The sequence below is a fragment of the Podarcis melisellensis genome (assembly GCF_964234715.1).
Source record: "Podarcis melisellensis genome assembly, chromosome: 1".
NCBI lineage: Eukaryota > Metazoa > Chordata > Lepidosauria > Squamata > Lacertidae > Podarcis > Podarcis melisellensis.
Genome location: NC_138528.1, coordinates 14,949,092 through 14,971,514, shown reverse-complemented (window position 1 = coordinate 14,971,514; position 22,423 = coordinate 14,949,092). Strand labels below are relative to the sequence as shown.

At 44.7% G+C, this 22,423-nt stretch overlaps 1 protein-coding gene across 4 annotated transcripts in view; it reads left to right on the top strand.

Moving 5' to 3' along the window:
• The window catches only part of TRAF3 (TNF receptor associated factor 3), an 83,307-nt gene that overhangs the window by 41,661 nt on the left and 19,223 nt on the right, over nucleotides 1–22,423 (top strand). For 3 of the 4 annotated variants that reach the window (XM_081912109.1, XM_081912108.1, XM_081912107.1), the window contains 5 exons: nucleotides 2,183–2,441; nucleotides 8,014–8,065; nucleotides 13,457–13,561; nucleotides 15,287–15,454; nucleotides 17,033–17,113. In XM_081912109.1, the coding sequence (XP_081768235.1) occupies nucleotides 2,203–2,441; nucleotides 8,014–8,065; nucleotides 13,457–13,561; nucleotides 15,287–15,454; nucleotides 17,033–17,113 (645 nt within the window). In that variant the 5' untranslated portion in view covers nucleotides 2,183–2,202. Of the gene's footprint in view, nucleotides 1–209; nucleotides 320–2,182; nucleotides 2,442–8,013; nucleotides 8,066–13,456; nucleotides 13,562–15,286; nucleotides 15,455–17,032; nucleotides 17,114–22,423 lie in introns of those variants that run through there. The other variant, XM_081912110.1, reaches the window with a different exon arrangement.

Genomic DNA, 22,423 nt, shown 5'->3' with positions numbered 1-22,423 from the left:
GTAGCCATTGAGGTGCAGTGGAGATGTACGTTGGTTCTTTTACCCTTCTCGGCTCGAAATGTGATTTTTCTTCGCCCTCCGGGAATGCTTAGTAGGCTGGAGTCAGGAGGGAAGGCATTCTGGTGACAGCGCAGACTGTTGGGAAGGCTGCGATGGCAGGAAATTTAATTTATGCCCTCTAGCTGTCAGTTGTAAGAAGATCTCGTTACATTGCCTCTGAGGAACTGGCCGACCTTGATCTAAGAGCAAGGCATTCTGAGTTGACTGAAGTGTGGAACTGGGACAGAAGGGGAAGGCCAGGGAGAGAGATAAACAACAGGTAACCAGGTCAGATGTTTCTGCAGTAGTATGTTGACAGCTACTATATTTCAGTCTCCTAACACCGTATTCTTGGGCAGAATACGGCTAGAGGCAATGGAGGCTGCAGAGTAGATAGCCTACTGCTTCTATTGTTCTTTGCTGTCTTCGCAATGACCCTAACTCTTTGGGGCTGTGAATGAGCTTAAGGAGAATATTGGCTACTCCTTGTGGTTTTTAGTGTTGCCAGCTTCATTGAGGGTCTTGCCAATTGGGCCCCAGCAGACCCAGCACTCTAGGCCTTTTGAAAATGTCGGAGAACCCATCTTTCCTCTCTGGCTTTCCACAGAAGGTGTTTTAGTTTAGGGTTTTGGCTATCGTTGGGGGTTTTTTTGGTCATATTTTAGTAGTTTTGGGATGATGCTGATGATTATTACCTGCCCTTCGCCAGCAGGTCCTGGGGCATATGACAGGAGTTTAAAATTCTGAATTATAAATACGGTTGAAATGCAGTACAGACACAGGAATAGGATGGGCCCTGAGGACACACACATCTCGGGTAGTCAAAGAGGTGCCTCTTCAGCATTTGCCAAAAGTTGAATATGTCAAGACACACCTCTATGGGAAGAGAATTCTAAAACTCAGGGGCTGCAACAGGTAATGCCCTCTTCATGGCCACCCTTCCTGAACTTCTGAGGGATATGGGACTACCCAGAAGACCCCCTCTGTTGACCTTACAACCTGAGAGGGTTTGTAGGGAAGGAGCTGTCCGTTCAAATATCTGAGGTCTGTTGTTGTTTAGTCGTCCCCTTCTCCTTGTGCCCTCCATCTTTCCCAACATCAAGGTCTTTTCCAGGGAGTTTTCTCTTCTCATGAGGTGGTCAAAGTATTGGAGCCTCAGCTTCACGATCTGTCCTTCCAGTCAGCAATCAGGGCTGATTTCCTTCAGAATGGATAGGTTTGATCTTCTTGCAGTCCATGGGACTTTCAAGAGTCTCCTCCAGCACCATAATTCAAAAATTGGAGGCCTAAGTCGTATTAATCGCTGACCTGTTAATATTTTATTGCGCCTGTATTGTTAATTGGCATTTTTTTTGGAAGCCACCTTGAACGAGTCTGCTTCTAAGGGTGGCGTATAAATATTTTAGATAAAATAAGTATATTAATCGGTTCTTACTACTTTCAGACTAGGCAACTATATCAAATTCCAACATCTTCAGTGTAAGTTCGGGTGGAGTGGAGGCACAGGATCTGGTTGGTGGGCTTCATCCTGGCCATCCACCTGTCTGTACCTTTGCATCACCTTGAGGTCAGGTGATGCATTTCTTTGGCCAGCGTAGTTTGGAATAAAAGGAATGGCTTTGCAGTTGCCTTCAAACCTTCCTTTCGGCAGGGAGCTGCGTCTTTATCTGCACCACACCTTAACATAATACCTGATGTCAGGTGTAGGGCAGGTGACTGTGGCTTCAGGTAAGCGGTCTGATGGACCTAATCAGGGCTGCAGGATCCCCACCAAAGACACAAGTTGGTGACTTTTCATTTGGTCGTTTGCAACTGAATGCTGGAACAACCTCATTGGAGAAGCATTGTGTTTGAGGCGATAGATGATATGGGAATTTTGTCTGAAGCTGTTTTTCCATGCATGCAAATCACCACTTGCTGCTGCAGCTCTTGAGTAGGGAATCTGCATGTGTGTACTTTCTCTTCAAAGGAAGGAGAGGGAAGTGCTTTTGCGTATTTCTGTATACTCAATATGTTCCAATGCTCATGGTGTTGGAGGAACGTTAGACAAATGTTTGCATGAAATACGCACTTGTTTCTCATCTGAATTGTGTGGGTACAAGACTCTCTCTTCATGCATGTGTGGATATGTTTTTTCTTTTAGTAATATTTATCAACTGCAACATGGACGCAAGCAAGAAAGCAGATCCCCCGGTGTCAGTGGAACTGGTCCAAAAGGCAAATCCCGACCGCAGCCCAGTGCCATCCATTTATGTGCCCGAACAAGGTGGCTACAAAGAGAAATTTGTGAACGCAGTGGAGGACAAGTACAAATGCGAAAAGTGCCACCTCATACTGTGCAATCCAAAGCAGACAGAATGTGGGCATCGGTACTGTGAGACCTGTATGAATGCTTTGCTAAGGTTAGTGTTTCTTGGTATTGTTTCAATGGGGTAAAACAGTACTGAAGGCAAAGTGCTGGCTTTCTAACCTAAATCCTTTCATGGTCAAGTTCTAGGCATGAAGTAACTTTGCATGTTGAATATATATATGCATAAAGTAAAGAGCAAACACCTGGACTAGTTTCATATCTAGCAATCCACAAATGAGCTCACCAGTCATTTTTTAATTGGGTCAAGGTGGGCTCCCCTGTGACCTCACTCTGGACTTCACAGGCATTCCAGAAAATAGTGCTCCATGTGACACCAGGTATGAGATTCTGCCCCCCACCTCACTTAGGGGAACCATACATTTTGGTTGACCATGGAAGGCCAACCAAAACTCCTTTGCTCCTTAGTTAGTGCTTGATACATGTCACTGAGAGTGAAGACAGACTGGATAGGTCAGACCATGCTAGACCATGAGACTCTTAATTACAGGGCTGTGGGTTCAAGTCTCACATTAGGCAAAAAAATCCTGCATTGCAAGGGGATTTGGACTAGATGACTCCCACAGTCCCTTCCAACACTACAATTCTGTGGTTTTATGACAGACAGATAGTTGGAAAGAATGGGATTATATTTTCCCCAGAGACCAAAGAAAGAGTTTTGAAACACCTGAGAGAGTAGCTAATTTTAAACTGCATCTCTTGTAAGTTGATGCTGATAACATTAGCATAAATTATTTGCCGGTTCAGAAATAGTCCAGAGAAACGAAGGAGTTGACATTTTCGTATTTTGCCGGATAGATATGAAACATCCACGTCAACAATGATATAGCTGTAGAAGACAACAGGGAAGTGAAGAAGTCACCAAGCCCTAGGGCCTTCCTAGTGGCTCTGAGCTTTTGGAATGATGGGCTGCAATATTGTTTTAGGCAGTTGTTAATTGCTCGCTACTGCTGTTAAGCTCATTGCGCAGCACCTAGGTTTCTTGTCCTTCTTGATCCATCACTAAATATACAGGCATCAGAAACAAATCTTACTGAGTCCTACAAAAGTGCTGTTTTATTGCAAATATAGGATAAAGTCTAGTTATTTCTTCCTGGATATATGTATAATGGAATCATAGGTCTGGAAGGGAACTCAAAGGCCCATCCAGTCCAATCCCTTCAATGCAGGATATATTAGAGATGAAAGTTGTTTGTGTATATTGGGTGTGTGGCACTGTGGTCTAAACCACAGAGCCTGGGGCTTGCCGATCAGAAGGTCAGTGGTTCGAATCCCCGCAACGGGGTGAGCTCCCACTGTTCAGTTCCTGCTCCTGCCAACCTAGCAGTTCGAAAGCACATCAAAGTGCAAGTGGATAAATAGGTACCGCTCCGGCGGGAAGGTAAACAGCATTTCCGTTCGCTACTCTGGTTCACCAGAAGCGGCTTAGTCATGCTGGCCACATGACCCGGAAGCTGTACGCCGGCTCCCTCGGCCAGTAAAGCGAGATGAGTGCCGCAACCCGAGAGTCGTTAGTGACTGGACTTAATGGTCAGGGGTCCCTTTACACACACACACACACACACACACACACACAATTTCCGTAGTAGAATGCTGTCATCTCACGCTGTTAACAGCTGATAAGAGGGAGGCAAAATAATTAATAACAATTAGATGAGGTAAAGTGAAAGATGGGGGGGGGGGGAGGTTCCTGTTATGGTGAAATCAACTTGGGAAGAATGAGACTTGTGATCCAAAATGCTAAGTTGGTGGGCATCTACTTCCCTAAGATGTTTAGATATGTGATTGAATGTTAATTGTGTTTTCTGTGCTGTACCAAGCAAATGGCCTTCTGAAAGTGTGTGTGTGTGTGTGTGAATGAAATAATAATATGAATTTCAAATAACCTGAAAGCTGCAAAGAGTAAATGGCTTTGTGGTGTTTCGCTCCTCGTGCATTGTTGTTTGCATACCATTACCCCTTTCTGTATAATTCTTCTAGAATCATTGTTTGCAGTGATTGTGTGGGCTCCGCTTCCATCTCCAACTCCCGACTGTTAAAATGAATGGAGAGCGTGCCACCGCATTGGGTTTGGAGCTGTGGGTGGAAAGCAATTCCATTCTCGGTTCTCGTGTACTTGTTAGAATATAACGATTATGCCGTGGAGCCTTTAGCACTCTCTCTCTCTCTGGGTCATCTGAGGATAGAGAGACAAGAACCACTGAAGACAGCCCAGTGAAGATTACTGCTCAGTATGCAGCAGTAGTTTAAAAGAGCAAACAGAATGCTTGAGTGCATTCAATAAGGACTAGGAGACAATAGCACAGTATCAGATGAATGGTATTTGTTCTAATGCAGAACACAAGTTTCCTGCATTATCCTCATCTCAAAGGGACGGAAAATTAGAGAGGAAAGAAATGAAGAGAGTCAGTGGAGATCGTAGAACCGTACAAGGGACCCTGAGGGTCATCTAGTCCAACACAGGAATCTCAACTAAAGCATCCATGACAGATGGCCATCCAACCTCTGCTTAGAAACCTCCAAGGAAGGAGAACCCACCACCTTCCGAAGGAGTCCGTTCTGCTGTCTTAAGAGCTCTTACCATCTGAAAGTACTTCCTGATGTTTAGTTGGAATTTGCTTTCTTGTAACTTGGTTCATTGGTTCGGGTCCCATCCTCCAGAGCAGGAGAAAACTAGTTTGCTCCATCTTCCATTTGACAGCCCTTTAGCTATTTGGAAATGGCTATCACATCTCATCTTAAGTCTCCACTTACCCAGGTTAAACATACCCACCTCCTTCAACCGCTCTTCATAAGGCTTGGTTTCCAGACCCTTGATCATCTTGGTAGCCCTCCTCTGCACACGCTCCAACTTGTCAAAACTGGACACCAGGTGTGGTCTGACCAGGTCAGAACAGAGTGGGACTATTCCCTTGATCTGAACACTGTACTTCTGTTGATGTAGCCTAGAATAGCAGGTGGCGCTGTGGGTTAAACCACAGAGCCTAGGACTTGCCGATCAGAAGGCCGGCAGTTCGAATCCCTGCGACAGGGTGAGCTCCCGTTGCTCGGTCCCTGCTCCTGCCCACCTAGCAGTTTGAAAGCACGTCAAAGTGCAAGTAGATAAATAGGTACCGCTCCGGCGGAAAGGTAAACGGCGTTTCTGTACGCTGCTCTGGTTCTCCAGAAGTGGCTTAGTCATGCTGGCCACATGACCCGGAAGCTGTACGCCAACTCCCTCGGCCAATAAAGTGAGATGAGCACCGCAACCCCAGAGTCGGTCACGACTGGACCTAATGGTCAGGGGTCCCTTTACCTTTAGAATAGCATTAGCTTTCTTTTCTTTTTGCTGCTGCATCACTCTGTTAACTCATGTTAAGCTTGTGGGCCTACTAAGACGTTAGGAAGTGTGTTGCTGTTAGCATGACAGCATTTAAAAGATGAGGATTAAATTGACTAGAGTAATCAAGGGCTACAATTGAAGTAGCTAATATAGGTGATGCAAGGGCACCGTCTAGAACAGCAATTGCCGCTGCATTTTGCACAACTGAATTGCTAGCATCCTACTCATCCATTGAGCGGCAGACAATCTGGGCTGAAACTTTAGCACACATACAGATTATGCACTGGAGCTTTGGAGAAGAGCAGAGATGTTGGACCTCTTTGGGAGATGCCAGCAGGTGCCCTTAGGAAGGTTTACCCCCCCAACTTTATCGCTGTGCTACCACTGTGCATGTCCAGCTGTCAGGGGGGCATAGTGAGCTCTACGGGAGTGGACCCCCCGCCACTCATGAAGAACTGTGTGTGCACACAGTGTGTCTGAAGGCATCAGCTGTGAAGCAACCTTATCTCCCAGCATTGTTGCTGTCAGTAAGAAAGGAAGCTTTCACTCTCTTATGCTCTTAAGGTAATCTTCTTGTTGCATCAAAGCCGACAAGTGATTGTGAATGGAGCATTGCAATAGCATTATGATTCTTTTGCAAGAGCTTTGGCTCAGTGTTGCAGGTAGACAGTCTTACGGCGCAAGTAGTTTTTTTTTTTTTTAAAAAAAACTGTTTATAGCCATGCTTTTAAAAGTTGACCCGGAACAGTAAGCTTGCTACATCATTAAGAAAGTTATGGTTTCCCATTTTTAAAATATAGAATTTTAGAGATGGAAGGGGACCCCTTGCAATGCAGGAATATGCAGCTGGATTGAACCTGCAGCCTTGGCGCTATCGGCACCACGCTCTAATCAACTGAGCTGTCCAGGCATTTAATGTCATAAACTTTCATAATAGCCTTAAATAGTGTAACCCAGCCTCCTCCGACCTGGTGTCCTCCAGTTGTTTAGGACTGCAACTCCCATCATCCCTGACCAAGAAGCACCTGGTTAAGAGAAGCTGGCACAACCTCTCTTGGGAGTCTTCGCTGAGCTAATAATAATAATAATAATAATAATAAAATTATTTATACCCTGCCCTCCCCGGCCAGAGCCAGGCTCAGGGCAGCTAACTCCAATAAAATCACAGTAAAAACATAATGGGGTGAACAAGAAAACCAATTTAAAATACAGGTTAAAATGCAATTTAAAATGCAGCGTCATTTTAAAAGTAGCCAATAAATCAAGACCATAAGGGGAGGGAAACATAAAGGTCAGACTGAGTCCAAACCAAAGGCCGGGCGGAACAGCTCTGTCTTGCAGGCCCTGGGGGAAAATGTCAAGTCCCGCAGGGCCCTAGTCTCTTGTGACAGAGCGTTCCACCAAGTCGGGGCCAGTACTGAAAAGGCCCTGGCCCTAGTTGAGACCAATCTAACCACCTTGCAACCTGCGACCTCCAAAATGTTGTCATTTGTGGACCTTAAGGTCCTCTGCGGGGCATACCAGGAGATTAATACCAGGAGATTCATGCAGATTAAACAAAACAAACAAACAAAAAGGAAGGGGAAATAATAAAATTCTGCTTGAAGGAAAGGTGCTGTGAACATCACAGGGCTGGGCCCAGACTTGCGCTGAGCAGAGCTCTCCTTGTCCTGGAAGGATGGGATGTGAGGCTGAGCCCCCTGAGATGCTCAGCCCAGAGGGTTGAGGGGGTCGTAGAATCATAGAACTGTGGAGTTGGAAGGGACCCCTAGAGTCATCTAGTCCAACCACCTGCAATGCAGGAATCTCAGCTAAAGCATCCATGATGGACAGCCATCCAACCTCTGGTTAAAAACCTCCGAGGAAGGAGAGTCCACCACCTCTCGTGGGAGACTATTTTCTGGAACAGCATAGGTGCTTGTGCTGGGGGTTGCAGTGGAAAGGGGAAACCAATAGAAATTGCCACTCTGCTCCCTTTCACTAGTGGGGAGCCTCTGTTGGATCAACGTTTCCTTTGCCCTTTCATACAGGAGAAAGTTTTGGATTCAACTTATAAGGTGCATTTTGATTTGATTGTTTGTATTCTGCCTGCTTTTTGTGTGTATGTGTGTCATTTAACCTCTGTGACCAGTGCGGTCCCAAACTTTGCCTAGTTTTCTTTTTTTTTTCCTTTTAAATGTACTGACCTCTGTTTAAATTTATTGTCAACATATATGAAATGCTACATGTATGCAAACAAAGTTTTGGTGTAAGATCAGTTGTTGTTGTTGTTTTTCTTTTCTAGCTCTGCAATTCCAAAATGTACAGCATGTCAAGAAACAATAGTGAAAGATAAGGTATAGTTCCATCTCCCCACCCCCTCCCCAAAAAACCAAAAACGAACCACCTTATTGTGCATCTTAAACTAGGTTGCTTTGCTTATCTCAGACAAGGAATTGGCCTTTACTTTCTGCAGTGTAAATGCATTTCTAGCTTTCTTTCTCTTGCTCCAGAATTTTTCATGAGTGCAGTTCTTGTATGGGTTGTCCTTTTCAAAAACAGGGCCCACCTGACCCCCAGGAAAGCAGGTAGAGCAGGATTCTTATAGCTGATCTTCTGACTCCTGATAGCAGACAGCTAATGATGAACTGTCTCGCCATTCACACATAACTGCAGTTCATCCCTGAGGAATCAGCCTAGGTGCGTGTAGCCAACAATCCATAACAGGCGGATAGAGATGTAGTTATCTTGCACAAGTTCTGTTATAACAAGGCAAGCATGACAAGATAGTTCTGCAGTAGGGAGTTTGCAAACAATACACCACAGGTAGCTAACATGGTGTCCTCCAGATGCTGTTAGACTGCAACTACCATCAGCCCCAGCCAGTGGAGACGATGGCCAAGGATGATGGGAGTTGTAGTCCCACATCTTCTGGAGAACCCCACCACATTGGCTACCCCTGCAGTTCTCCCCAAGAATGTAGGAGCTAGTAGCGTTGAGGATCATGGGTTGTATTCCCCAGAGTGCTACGGGGAATGTTTCATCAGTGCAATGATTTCTCTTCATGCATCAGAACGTTCTTCACCCCATTCACCCCCTAAACCTATTGTGGAGGTGCCCACAACACTCTGGAGCAGATTTGGGGGTTGTGGGGGAAAGAGGAGGGGGGAGAGGAGGAAGTCCCTTGGCACAAGTGGAAATCGTTTTGCTTGTGCAGTTGAATAGAGCCTCATGGATGTGGATCCATGCAAGAAAGGGAAGCTGTAGAAGGTTTATAGAGTCATGGTCAATTCACCAGAGAAGCAGATAGTTGCCCCATGGCAGCATCAATGTTAAAAACTAGAATGACTTGTCTCTTCACATTTTACTAGTGTGGAGTTTGGGGGAAAGTAGATGAAGTTGCATCCAGCGATGAAAGAGCAGGTATTCCTCTCAAGTACAAGTATTGACTCGTCTTGTAGCAAAGCCAGCAGGTGATGCTTGGCAGCGATCATCTGATGGAGATTTGTCAGTAGGCAAAAGTTGGCGGGATGGTTGAGGCTGCCGTGAAAACCCTGCTTCTGGTCCTGCTGCACCAGTTAGTGGCTCTGCGTTGACACTCAAGCTGGGCAGGTGCTTGGAAGACAGCTGTCTGAAGGAAAACACGCAGAGCATGTCCCAGAAGCCCTAGAAGGTTAGATGCTCCCTATGCAGAAAGTGTGCTGGTGCGCATTGTCCCTGATCAGGAGACACATAGCCGTGGTGTAATCTGCTTTGATTCGTAAGGACAGCTCCTCTGCTGCTACTGGGATGAGGCTAATGAATGACAGGCAGGTAGGAACTCGAGCCTTAACGATATATACAGCCAGGTAGTCAACAGCATGCGGTCTCTGAGAACAATGCTGCATTCCGCAGTCCCAGAGAGGTGCAGCCATGCAGATAGAGGCTAACAAAGGGCTGTGGAGACGTGGGCTGCTGATGAAGTTCACTTGAAGGCGAATCAAATCGGAGGGATGCTGAGGAGCATGCAGACAGCGCAGAAGGAGTAGAAGAAAGCCTGCTGTGCAAATAAGGCATTCATAGCAGAAGGCTAGATGTTGTGGTATGGATCACAGACCCAAACACTCCTTGCGAAGGCCGCACGCTCCAGGACTGAAGCCAGGTTACAAGGCTACAGGTTTTTTGGTGCAAGTCTGCACAGCAGGGGTAGGGAGCAATTTTGGCCCCTAGAGCTGCCTTTGCTCATGGACAGGCTTCTGGGGACCAGATGCCAGCGGCATGTGGGGCCAGACTTAAAGCTGCATGCAACTCTTGACGATTGTGCAAAAGCCAGAGGTTTTGTAGACACACATACCTGCCTCCCATCATGGCAAGCAAAAAAATTTGTTGACATTTTAGTTAGGCAAGAGCACTCCAGGAAGGCACTAAGCAGGGCTGGTGACAGGTGAGACCCCCGAAGGACCAGATGGAGATGCAAGGAGGGCCACATTTTAAGGTTCCTCTCACCTTACAGCATACACTTTGTGCTAGAACTTGTTGGGAACCCAGATCATTCAGGGAAAAGCAGTTATGTACCCAGAAAACGTGGCGCCTATCTTGTTGAGTGCATTTCAACTGTATGTGCTTTACGCCAAGGGTTGCCAAGTGGGCTTTGGCTGGGACTGCCTCTGTAATGAGCACCAAGTCATAGGCCAGATGTCAAGGCCACCAGTGGCCACTAGGTCTTGAAGTAGGTTGGTGGTTCATGCCCACCCAGGGACACCATCGTAGGTGTCAAGGCCATCTGTACCAAAGAAGATGCCCACATTGAGCCCATAAAATGTAGAGGATGCGAGGTTCCAAGGCTGAGTCCGGGTCCTAGAGCGACCAGTAATGAGAAGACAGGAGATACTGAAGCTTGAACGCCCTTTGTACAGAGAACACGCGATGCCGAGGATAGAGTTGTATATCAGGGGCAAAGGATGGGACTTGCCACTGAAACCATCATTGCTGAGAAATGTTAGGTACCGAAATTGGAATGTAAGCAGAGAAACTTTGCATTAAAAAACTCCAATAACTGAGACTTGAGCTGGGATTCAAACCTGTCAGGACACAGAGAGAGGCTAGATATTGGGACTAGCACTAGGCATGAGTTGGTGCTGAGGAACCGAAAGACCAGAATACAAGTCAAACATCAAGACTGCCAGTTGAGAGAAACACTCTAGGTACCAAGGCATGTGCTTGGCTACTGAGACTTCCAGATCCAAGGGATGCCAGGTGTTTAGGCTTGAACTGGAGCCGGCCAAGAAATGCTCTAGGTACTACAGCTTTAGCAGGATACTGAGACTGTTCATACGAAGGTAATCCTGGTATCCAGACTGGAGCTGGACACCAAGACTGCAGTAGTTGTATTTGAAACATGCAGGGTAGGAGAAAGGACGGCTGTTGATACCAGTCCCATGTCTCCGTTGCATTGTTGTGAGAATTGGGTCATTTGAAAACCCAACAGGACTGAATCCTTAAAACCAGGTGGTCTATGAATCAGTGTCAAGATCAAGGCTTTATGGTCAATGATCTGTGATCAAGACCAGTGTGGGATCAGAGGTAGGTGGCACAAGGCACACCTCACGTTCCAAAACCATACCCAAGCAAGTTAATACAAGCACCTGGGCCAAATGTTGGACACTTAGGGAGGATATAACAATAGCATTGACGTCAGACTGGGCATTGGTCCAGAGAATCGAAGGTGCCTGCTCAAGGGCAATTAATGCCCATAGAGGCACATAAACGTGAATCCCAACATAATGCAGGAAAATGGTGAAACACAAGGTGAGCAACAGCTCAGGTAGGCCCTGTTGCTCAAGCAAATATCCACTAAGGCAGCTATCCCTCTTGTATTCTGCCATCCCCAGGAGCAACCAAAGGCCAGTCTGGAATTTTCTTCCTCAAGAAGCTGTAGAGAGATGGTTTGCCACATGGAGCAGTGGTCAGCAGTTGTTGACGACATCATCCAGGAAGACTCCCCCTACTTCCTTATTGGAGTGGAGGGCGGGAAGGGAGGTGGGAATTGATAATGCGTCACCATGCCAAAGCTAGTTGAGCTGGAGGCTTCTCAGAAGTGTTGACTCTTCTCCAGTGCCTAGTAAAGACAAATCTTAACTGTTGTTTTGTGGTTGTTTTCATATTTCTTCACTCCATCATGGGTTTGGCCACCTGATCCCTTCTCTCATTCTCTGTTCCTTTGCTGCTACTGCAGCTGAGCTTGTTGCATTTTGGCTACAGAGCGTTATTGGTGCACACTCTTCACTGTCCTATTGCGTTTCTCTCCTCCCTGGTTGCTCATGGCGGATTTCTATAACCCAGTGTAGGCTTTTGTTTCATCATAAAGCCGATTTCCTTTCCCATGGGCCGTCTGTCCTATCTTCAGATGTTCTAAACTTGGGTCTGTGTGGTCTGCGGAAAAGAGAGTTGGGTGTTTGCTGGGCCACAAGAAGTATAGTGTGTTCTGCCACCTGTGATGGGGTAGACACTGGTTCTCTCCAGGTCGCATCAGCCCAAGCCTCAACTCCAACCTATGTTGGAGGCATATGTAGAAGGGACCATATCAGTGACCTGTGATCTCACTTTGTCTGTGCATACACCACAATCAACCTGTGGGCATCATATTGGTCAGAAGGAATGAATGCTCATTGACTTCACTCAGGCTCTCTTGGCTCCATGGGGCCTAGAAAACTGTCTGGGTGATTTTGTTTATTTATTATATACCACCCTTCATTCTAAAATCTTAGGGCGGTCCACAGATTAAAATACAAGATAAAAGCAAGTTTACTGGTGTATGTAGTCTAGCCTTCCCAATCTGGTGCCCTGCAGATGTTGTTCGACTCCCATCAGCCCGAACCAGCAATGGCCCATTGGTCAGGGATGATGGGAATTGTAGTCCCTTTGGAAGGGTGCCAGTTGGGCTGATGTGGTCTGTGGTCTGCCACTTCATCATCCCCGCAAAAGGTTAGGTGAGGAATAACACGGTCAAATAACGTAGATCACTTCAGAACCTTCTTCCCCAGTTTTTGTGATGTTGTGGCTGTTCAGTGTCTTCAGTCTAAGAGGCTTCTTCATGGCTGGGCTTTTTAAAGTATAAATTTCTACCAGCTGAGGATATGAAAGGTTACCTACAGAGAATATTCAGTAGCAATCTTCTGATTTAATTTGGAATAGCCAATCATGCTCTCCCCTTTGATTCATTGGGGTGCCAGCTAAAAAATTTGTAGCTCCTCATTCACGTTGCTTTGCACAAAACCAAGAGCAAACCTGCTTGTGTCCTAGCTTTTTGTACTCGTGCGCCTGCTAATAAAAAAAGGCAAATTATCTGACCAGAGAAACAAGTGTTCTAAAAGTGTAGACAACCTTCAGACCTGTATTCATAGCACAGCAGAAGAACATGATATAAATAAAAAAGAGCTTTTTCCCAGGCTACATTGGACATCACAGCAGCACTGTTGTCTTGCTGTGCATGCAGAAATCAGGATGTTTTCATTGTGCTGATTGATAGCCTGTCGGCACGAGGTGACAACAGCAGCACCTGCGCTCAAAACTGGTGTTAGCTGATATTGTTCTTGAGAAATTGCTCCGAAAACAATTTTCCTCATTTCATGCGAATCTCTGTGTGTCTTTATATAGCTGTTAAAAAGCTGGCCTTTTAGTCAGCCACTTACAATCATGCAGTAGAGCTGCAATAGTGTGAAGACTTGGACCACTGCTATAACCATCTGTTAAATGTCTCTTAATTCTAGATATTTAAAGATAATTGCTGTCGGAGGGAGCTTCTTGCCCTTCAGATATTCTGCAGGAATGAAAACAAAGGTTGCAGAGAACAATTGACCTTGGGACAGTTGCTTGTAAGTAGTTGGAATATCTTGCAATTACTCCCCCCCCCCCCCCCAGTTTACAGAATGGTGTGGTCTGTGTTCTGTGGTCAACTAACTAAAGTTCCCCTGCAGCTGCGTTCGCACATTTAGGTAAGCCAAGGTTGCTCAGTTATGCACTTTAATACCCACGAGCTGCCCAGATGCTCCTGCGTCACCCCTCCCCTGGTGCAAGTGGGAGAAATGAAAAAGGAAGTTGCATCTAAGAATGGCTTCCCATTACATCTCGTTTATTTCTCCTTAATAAGGCAGGGTTGCTGCTCAACCTTAAGCCGTGGTTTGATATTGACTTAAGCCATGGTTAGTCAATAGGCTTAGCAGATCCTAGCCTGTTAGGGAGGAACCAACTACAGTCCTGGGTTTGGATGTGATGGGAAGCCAGTTTTTAACTGCAGCTGCTTGTTTTGCTTCCTGGCTCATGCACAGGGAGGGAATGATTGGGCAGCATGTGCAAGCGTGCCGTTCATCCAAAGCAAACTACGGCACGCCAGAAACCTTGGCTTATTGTGATGTGCAAACGTGTCCACCCTATTAACCAAAACGAGGGAATGAATGTTGGAATGCAGAGCGGCTAATGACCTCTAGACTACGAAACCTCGAATATCATTCCCTTTTGAAATCATTAAGGGTGGATTTTGAGATCTCAAAAAAAACCAGACCAAGCATCTTTCTCTTGCTTTTCCCAACACTTACTCCCCCTACTTTTTCTCTCCTGGTCCAGCCCTCAGTCAGGTCACACTCCAGTCACTGTTTGTGACCTGTCAGATCAAAACCAAAGCACCAGAATAAAGTGACTATCTGGCAGGGGGTGTTGTAAACCAGCTCCTAATGCAATGTGAGTAAAGGCGCTGGTTATCCAAGCATCGTTGGCAGAACCTACATTTTCATCTGCATCTATTGGAATTGCTTTTTCGACTTTTTGATTGTTTTATCGCTTGTATGATTACCATCCTGAGCTCCCTTGGGAGGAAAGGTGGGACATTTAATTCATTAAATGTGTGTGAAAAGGAAGCCTTTGGAACGGTGGGTAGAGGAGGCAAGATGTTTGGAACTGTGCCGTTAGGATTTGTGTGGTCACGAAAGATGTCAGGTACCAATATTTTGCTTTTTTGAACAAAGCTGGGAAACCTCCTTACCTTTTCTAGGTGCTACTTTAGTAAGATTTAGGAGTTAGCCTCAAAGGTATCAACCACCACTTCTTCAAAAGTCATATTTAAAGCTTTTCTGGGTGGCAACCGCAGGTGTGTAGGTAGCCAGGTGTCTTGAGATTTTTCCAGCTTTGTGCTGGTTAGTTACCGTATTTTTCGCTCTATAAGATGCACATTTCCCTCCTAAAAAGTAAGGGGAAATGTGTGTGCGTCTTATGGAGCAAATGCAGGCTGCGCGGCTATCCCAGAAGCCAGAACAGCACGAGGGATCACTGCTTTCACTGAACAGCAATCCCTTTTGCTATTCTGGCTTCTGAGATTCAGAATATGTTTTTTCTTGTTTTCCTCCTCCAAAAACTAGGTGCGTCTTATAGAGCGAAAAATACAGTATATTTGCACTTAATCTGAAACGAGGGAAAGGGTTGATTTTGAGAAAGAGTGGTGCTATCTCTCTTTAAATTAACTTGGTAAGATTCACCTGTTAATGGCTAAAGTGAGAAAATGTGAAACCCAAAAGTGTACATGACCGCCTGGTACATGTTTGCTTCAGAACCACCTGAGAAATGACTGTCTGTTTGAAGAGCTTCCATGCCCTCGGGCTGATTGTAAGGAGAAAATACTGCGAAGAGACTTGCCAGACCACGTAGAGAAGACCTGTAAATATCGGGAAACAACGTGTAAATACTGTAAAAACCAAGTCCCAATGATTATGATACAGGTGAGTGTTGCTTTTCACTAAAATAGTTCATTGCTAAAAGTTGCCATTGCTTTTCAACTTCTGTATAGCAGGAACTTTAAAAAGTGTTGTTGTTTTTTTAACGGTAGAGAGGCATTTGGACCCACAAATGGTGCTGTAGTATAGAAGCTGTGATCTCTGCTTAGAATCTAATCTGATCCACAGTGAATGGGACACTGTGCCCAGTGCAGGAAGACACCTCTTCTCTTTACTGGAGAAACATTTTAAGCTGATCAAAAGAAGACCTGCTCTTAATTAACAGCTGCTTCCTTGGAGGCGCCTCTTGTTGTGGTCACAAGATAAACCCATCCATGTTTTATCATATCAGGCAGCCTTCCAGTGACATTCTGAAAATGAAAGAAAGCAAACAATTCTCTCTGCCCTTTCGGAAGGGGTTTTTTTTTTGGGTGGGGAGGGAAGGGAATCAAAGTTATGCAAACGAGATCTTTAAATATCTTTTGTTCTGCTAGCTAGAACTCAAGGATTCATAGACTCTGCATGCCTCGCAGAATTGGAAATCCCCTTTGTAGCTCAAGAACTAACAAACCGATTTTCCATAGCTTTCCAGAGCCTGGCGACTTTTGCACTGGTTCCTAATTTTTTCCGTTTTGTCAACTTGTTTTATTGTCTCTTATATTTCAAATGCTTAGCTTTATCCTTCATGCCCTGGTATCTGCACTGATGACCAGTGTAATAGAAGCCTGTTAATTAATCAGTTAGTTTAACTTCATTATACACCTTTAGGCACCAGGCAAAATACGTTTCCTCTTTAACCAGGTGTTTGATTGTTTGACATCCAGTGCCCTTTTAAAATGTGTTAGGGATTATAGGGTTGTTGTTCTTGTTTTCATTATGTATTTTGTGTTTTTATATTGTTATTTTATATTGTGAACTCCCCTGCGACCTGAGGGTATAGGGTAGAATTAATAATAATAATAATAATAATAATAATAATAATAATAATAAACTTAACAACACAGAGAATTGTGAATTCACGGTGTCAGCCCCCACCCCCACGTGCATGTCTGATATTTATTTATAGATTTCATATATCACCTAATCACAACTGTGTCTAAGGAACGCAATACAATGAAAATTAAAATGGTTTAAAACTATAACATTGGAATTGCAGCTGTATAGGCTGAAATCCATGCAGTTAATATTTTATGGAGTTTGCGGGGGGGGGGAGAGAAGTTGTAGGGAAGAAATCTAATAAATAGTGGTGGTGATGATGATGATGATGATAGCATTTGGGGACCCGAGGTTGAAGAGTGTGCTACAGCTGGAAGCAAGGGTTTTTAGTTTATTTATGTTAATAATTCGTTTTAAACTAATGTGCACCCTTGTGAATTGTATCAGAAAGGAAATAAGTGTGTTGATGCTCTAAGTGTGACTTCAGTAACGAGGGTTACACGACTTCATAAACACCGCAATATGTCTCCGAAGATCAGAGTCTTGAGATGTAAATTACGAAGGAGAGACGTGCTGGTTCTTTAATGTCCTCCTGCGAAAATTATTAATGGACTTTCAAGTGTGTGATTTCCCCTTTCTTCCGCTTAGAAACATGAAGATGCAGACTGCCCTTGCGTTATGGTCACGTGTCCTCATAAATGTAGCGTTTCAGCGCTCCTGAGAAAAGAGGTAAGAGATCATATTGCACAGCCATTCATGAAAATGAAAGAATGAAGAATAGCCTGTCATATTACTCTGCTTAGAATGTTGTTCTTAGTAATAACGTGCAAGAAATTTGCGAGAAGCAGCTCTAGTGTGCTTTTTTTTGTGAAAAGGAAACAAACCTTCGTACTGTTATAAAGAAATCTCTATAGACTTCTCTGATTTTGTAATGCAAATTCCACTTCGCCCTCTCCTAAATTTTTGGCGTTGATCCCATCTATTTTCTCATCGCTTCAGTCATAGTTAGAGCTAAATTCAAAATGCTTACTGCAGGTATCAAAGAAGAATTTCTCAGCACCGTGTAACCTTTGCATCATCTAGGTGCTGTTCGTATTCTGAATTTAAGTTGTAGCTTTAAATGCTTTAAAAGTTTTTTTTTAAAAAAAACACACCCTAAAATAATTTGAATAAGAGTTCATAATATGTAGTCCTGCAGTCTGCTTCTCCAACGTTGAAGCTGGATTTTGTTTTTTGTTTTTACAAAAGACCCAGTTTTTAAAAATGTTTTGTGTAGTACCCAACAAACCAGTTCCGTTAGCACAAGGATTTCTGTGAGTACAAATCCCTGCTCTCTACGCTCTCTGTGCACCTCTGCGCTCTCCCCATATCTGTTCTGGATGGTTGGGAGAAACCCTGAAATGGATTTAGGGGGTTGGGGATGGGAGGTTCCTTTATGCAACCAGAAGTCTTTGCACCAGTAGGACTGTTGGCGTATGGCATGTACCAAACGTGTGCAGCTCCCCAGTTTGTGCTGGAAGAAATTCAGTCGGACTCCCAACTTTTCAGTCAGTTCAGTCCTTTACTGACCAGGTCCAAAGCTTTAAGGCAGTTTCAATACTCTATATACTTCCACTAGATCTGTAGTAGAAGATGCAGGCTTCAAATGCAAAGCAAGCACAACTCACAACATACATCCAGCACAGAGTTCAGTATCAATCTGGCAGATCTTTCTTGCAGCAAAGCAAGAAGGCAATGCATGGCCCCCTCTTAATATACCCAAGAACGACCACCCTTTTGCCAGGTCACAGTGACCTTCTTGGCCAGCTGCCAGGTCACTTTGACCTTCAAACACTAATTACAAGACCTGCAGGTGCAAGATAAGTGAAACATGGGCACCAGATTTTCAACAGCAATTGAAAGAACCTCAACAAGAACTACCTCATTGTAGCGGATCCAGACGCTTATCACCAATTAATAATGTGGCGGACTCACCCCGCTAACTGCCCCCTATTAAATATAGCGTGCACACCTCACCGTACATCAATTAATACAGAGTTTTGCAAATTTATCACGGGGTCAGGAGGGCGGGGTGGACTTGTGTGAGGGAAAACTTAATGATTTAGAGTCCCAGTCAGGAGTTGATCAAAGAAACAAGGAAAGTGTATTCAACAAAGAGAAGTTAACTTATTACTAGAAGTGGGCAGAAAAGATGTCACGGGCTTAAATACACTAGTATAGGCACAGCTCTTCTTAAACTTCAGCTGCTATTAATCAGCTGGTAAGATGCTTAAATCACTTTCTGCTACTTAGCTATGGCAGGCGGTTCCATTAAATACTTTTATTGCAACACAGCTTCCTTCACAGATTTATTACCCTGGTTCATGAGCAAGGGGCACTGTCCCCCACTTACCCACTCACTTAACAATCTCACTCCTGAGGTATTTCATAATAGCATAACAGACCCAGGGAATCACCTCACCCCTTGTTACTGGGTTGGGAGTTTTGGACCTAGAAGAAGTCTCCCTTCCTGGCTAGAAAGAGATGCCGCTAGCCTGAATTCCCACAGTTTCTCCCTCTCCCAGTTCAGTCACAGCCTTCCCAGGACACTCCTGTCTGTATTCCTTTCCCAGACCCTCTAAGCAGTGAGTCTCTGTCCTCTCGCTATGGATAGTCTCCTCAGTGTGGATGTTTAACTGAACTCAGGACCAGTTCTCCCTCAGTCTCACTCCCATCTCAAAACAAGCCCTGTCCATCTTCTCAAATCCGGCCCTATCTCTCCTCTTAAATCAAGCCCTATCTCTCAACCTAAACCCTGTCTAACATCTCAAATCAAGCCCTGTCACATAACCTGAACCTTAGCCCTCTCTAACTCTCTCCCTCTGAAACCGCTCCTTTTATTCTCTCTCTCAAAGTGCTGCTCCTCCCCCTTGTGTGACTAGCCGACTCTGTAGCCAATCAGAGAGAGGCTCTGGTACTCTGGTGGAGTCAGGGGAACTGCACCACCAGATTGGTCTGGCTCGGCCGTCCGTCACAACCACCCTTTGCATTTGATATTGTGTACGCACAGACATCTCCCGCTACACTTAATTTGACCTGTGGATTTTTTTTGTCACTGGGAACAAAACGTATGCACTGGTAATTTAACTTTAAAGAGGTGATCCAGCTCCTGTAACCATCATTTTCAAGTATAGCGTTAATAGTGACTTCATTACACAGTCTTTAGGATAAACATCTAGCTGCAGAAAGTAAGAATGAACATCCTATGGGATTGCAGGGTAAAACTGGAAGATGTGGAAGAGGTAGAGCAGCTATTGCCTGTTGTCCATTGCTTCTCCCCTGCAACACTGTCCAGCCATTTTTTCCTTGCCCGTGCCCTACCATGTCCAAAACTGAAAACAAACTGCGGGGAAGGAAGGCCCTAGCGGAAAATCTCTGGGAGTACCCCATATTCTGCCCTTCAGTTCTCATTTGTCATTTTCGTACGAACACATAAATGCACCTCGCATCATTAACTGTCACACACATTTATGGAAATACATCGACCAGCGTCATGTGTTGTTCCACATTAGTTTATTGGTATTAAATAGGGGGGAAAAATAGTATTTGTGATGGTCTGGTAAGGCATACTATTTAGCTGTCTGTATGGATCAATGATGTTAACTTTCTTATGAGATAACATCCTTAAGCCTGTTTACTAATGGTCCACTGACATGGAAGTTGAGACCCTTGAAGATGCTAACTTAGCGTCATGCTAAGCTGATTGTTCCGTCAACACAAGAATTTCACTTGCCAGATGGAACCATCTCCCCTATTTCTCCCCTGCATGCTGTTCTGAGGTTTTCCTGAGCTGATTTGGGGGGAGATCAAATGAGAGGGAAGTCTTGTTGTGCCAGATTCTGTTGAATCTGACCCTAGAGTCAAGAGCACCCCAAGAATGCTCAGTATTGATATCGGGACATACTAATAGACATCAATATTTTAGCACAACAACACGACCGACAGAGGTGATTTGTCAAACTGGGGGAGCAGGCCTGTCATAAGTCAAAGTGTGTGTGCTGAGTAGAGGTTGGGAGCAGAGAGAGAGAGAGAAAGAGAGCATATACCGTATTTTTTGCTCTATAAGACTCACTTTTTCCCTCCTAAAAAGTAAGGGGAAATGTGTGTGCGTCTTATGGAGCGAATGCAGGCTGCGCAGCTATCCCAGAAGCCAGAACAGCAAGAGGGATTGCTGCTTTCGCTGCACAGCGATCCCTCTTGCTGTTCTGGCTTCTGAGATTCAGAATATGTTTTTTCTTGCTTTCCTCCTCCTAAAACTAGGTGCATCTTGTGGTCTGGTGCGTCTTATAGAGCGAAAAATACGGTAATTAATGCCTGCTCTCTCATGAGTAATATACTACGAAACGACAGGTTTCAGTCCCGCACCCCAAAATGGCGGGGAACAATCCCACAGGAATCTCTGAAAGTGAGGAGCATGGTCATTATTATCGATGTGCTGTGGAGCCACCTTTTCCATCCGCAGGCGAGTCTGGTGCAAAGATTATACGAGCTGATTGAACTTCCTGCGAGCTGTCCTGGTTTGGGCTGTGTAGACTGTGCACAGACAATGTAGTGAACTTGGAAAGGTAAATTGAAATTTAATAAAGCAACCTGAGGTAATGCCCCAGATCAGGTGATCTGAACTTTTGAGGCCAGACAATATTTGTGGTCAGCACCAACTCCCAAGGGATGTTTTGGAGGCAAAACGAACCAAAGCTAACCAGTTCTGGATGTGGTCAGTGGCCTGTTGGGAATAATATTTGTGATGCCTTGGTTTCCATGATGGAAGAAAGGTGGGGTATAAATGTAAGAGGAATGAATCCATCAGTTCCATCTCCTAAAGAGTTTTCAGGATTAGACCTTTAGTAAATTCCTAGATTATTTCTGTGATAATAGGGACACATCATCTGCTGTTTCTCCTGCTTTTCTCTCACACCATGTGCTACAAACCTCAAACAAAAAGCTGGCTATTTAGGCCTTCTTATTAGCTGCAAGGATGGGCCGAGGAGTGAGGCGGTTTGAAGCTCTGGAGAGATTGTACATGATAGGCCAGACTTGGGTCTCCAGCTGTTTTTGGACTCCAGTTCCCATCATCCCTGACCCCTGGTCCTGCTAGCTAGGGATGATGGGAGTTGTAGTCCAAAACCAGCTGGAGACCCAAGTTTGGTATACCCTGCCCTAGGCTCTGGAATAGGCAATATTAGGACCACGAAAGGTCCTAAAGCAGATGTAGGAAACAGGAAACATGGTTCTCCAGAAGTTCTTGGACTCCAGCTCCCACCATCCCCAGGCAGCATGGCCAGTGGTTGGGGATTATGGGAGTGGTAGTCTAGCAACGCCTGTCCAAAAACATTTCATGGAAACTTACGGACCTTTGCTTCCTTTATTATTTATCCATTTCCTTGCTGTCTTCTGTTTTGATCTTAGCTGCTGACCTCTCAGCCAAAACTAGCTGAAATCCCAGGGTGCTTATATATGCTGAGTGTGAAAGATCCTTTCTCTACTTTAAGTAACTCTTATTTCTGCCTGCTGCTTCTGTAAATATAAAACCCATGTTTCTTTATTGAAAATGTATATGTCCGTTTCATGCAATATTTGTTCTAAGTCTCTGTCATTCTGTTCTTTATTCTTATCACTGGAATTTTGCATGACACGTTTCGGGAAGAGGAAAAAACCCGTTCCGAATTAAAAACAGTTTCGGAGAGGGCAGGAGGGAGGGTGTGTGTGCTTTATTAATACAGTGAAACTGCTGTCGAGAGTGGCTGCTCAGCGGACCATGATAACTTTGAGAAATTAGTCTCTCATCAGAAATCAAAATTACGCGGGAAGCGTGCAGAGGTCCTTGTCGAATCAGGTTGCAGTAGCCACCCGAAGAGGTTTCACTGTAAATGTGTCACTTTTGTATATCTTATTGAAATGTTCTTGTGATTACATGTGTATATGTATACCCCTCAAGTACAACTGGAGGTAATATATGAGCACATGCTTTTAAAGCAAGCAAGAAAACAAAAACAAAACCAA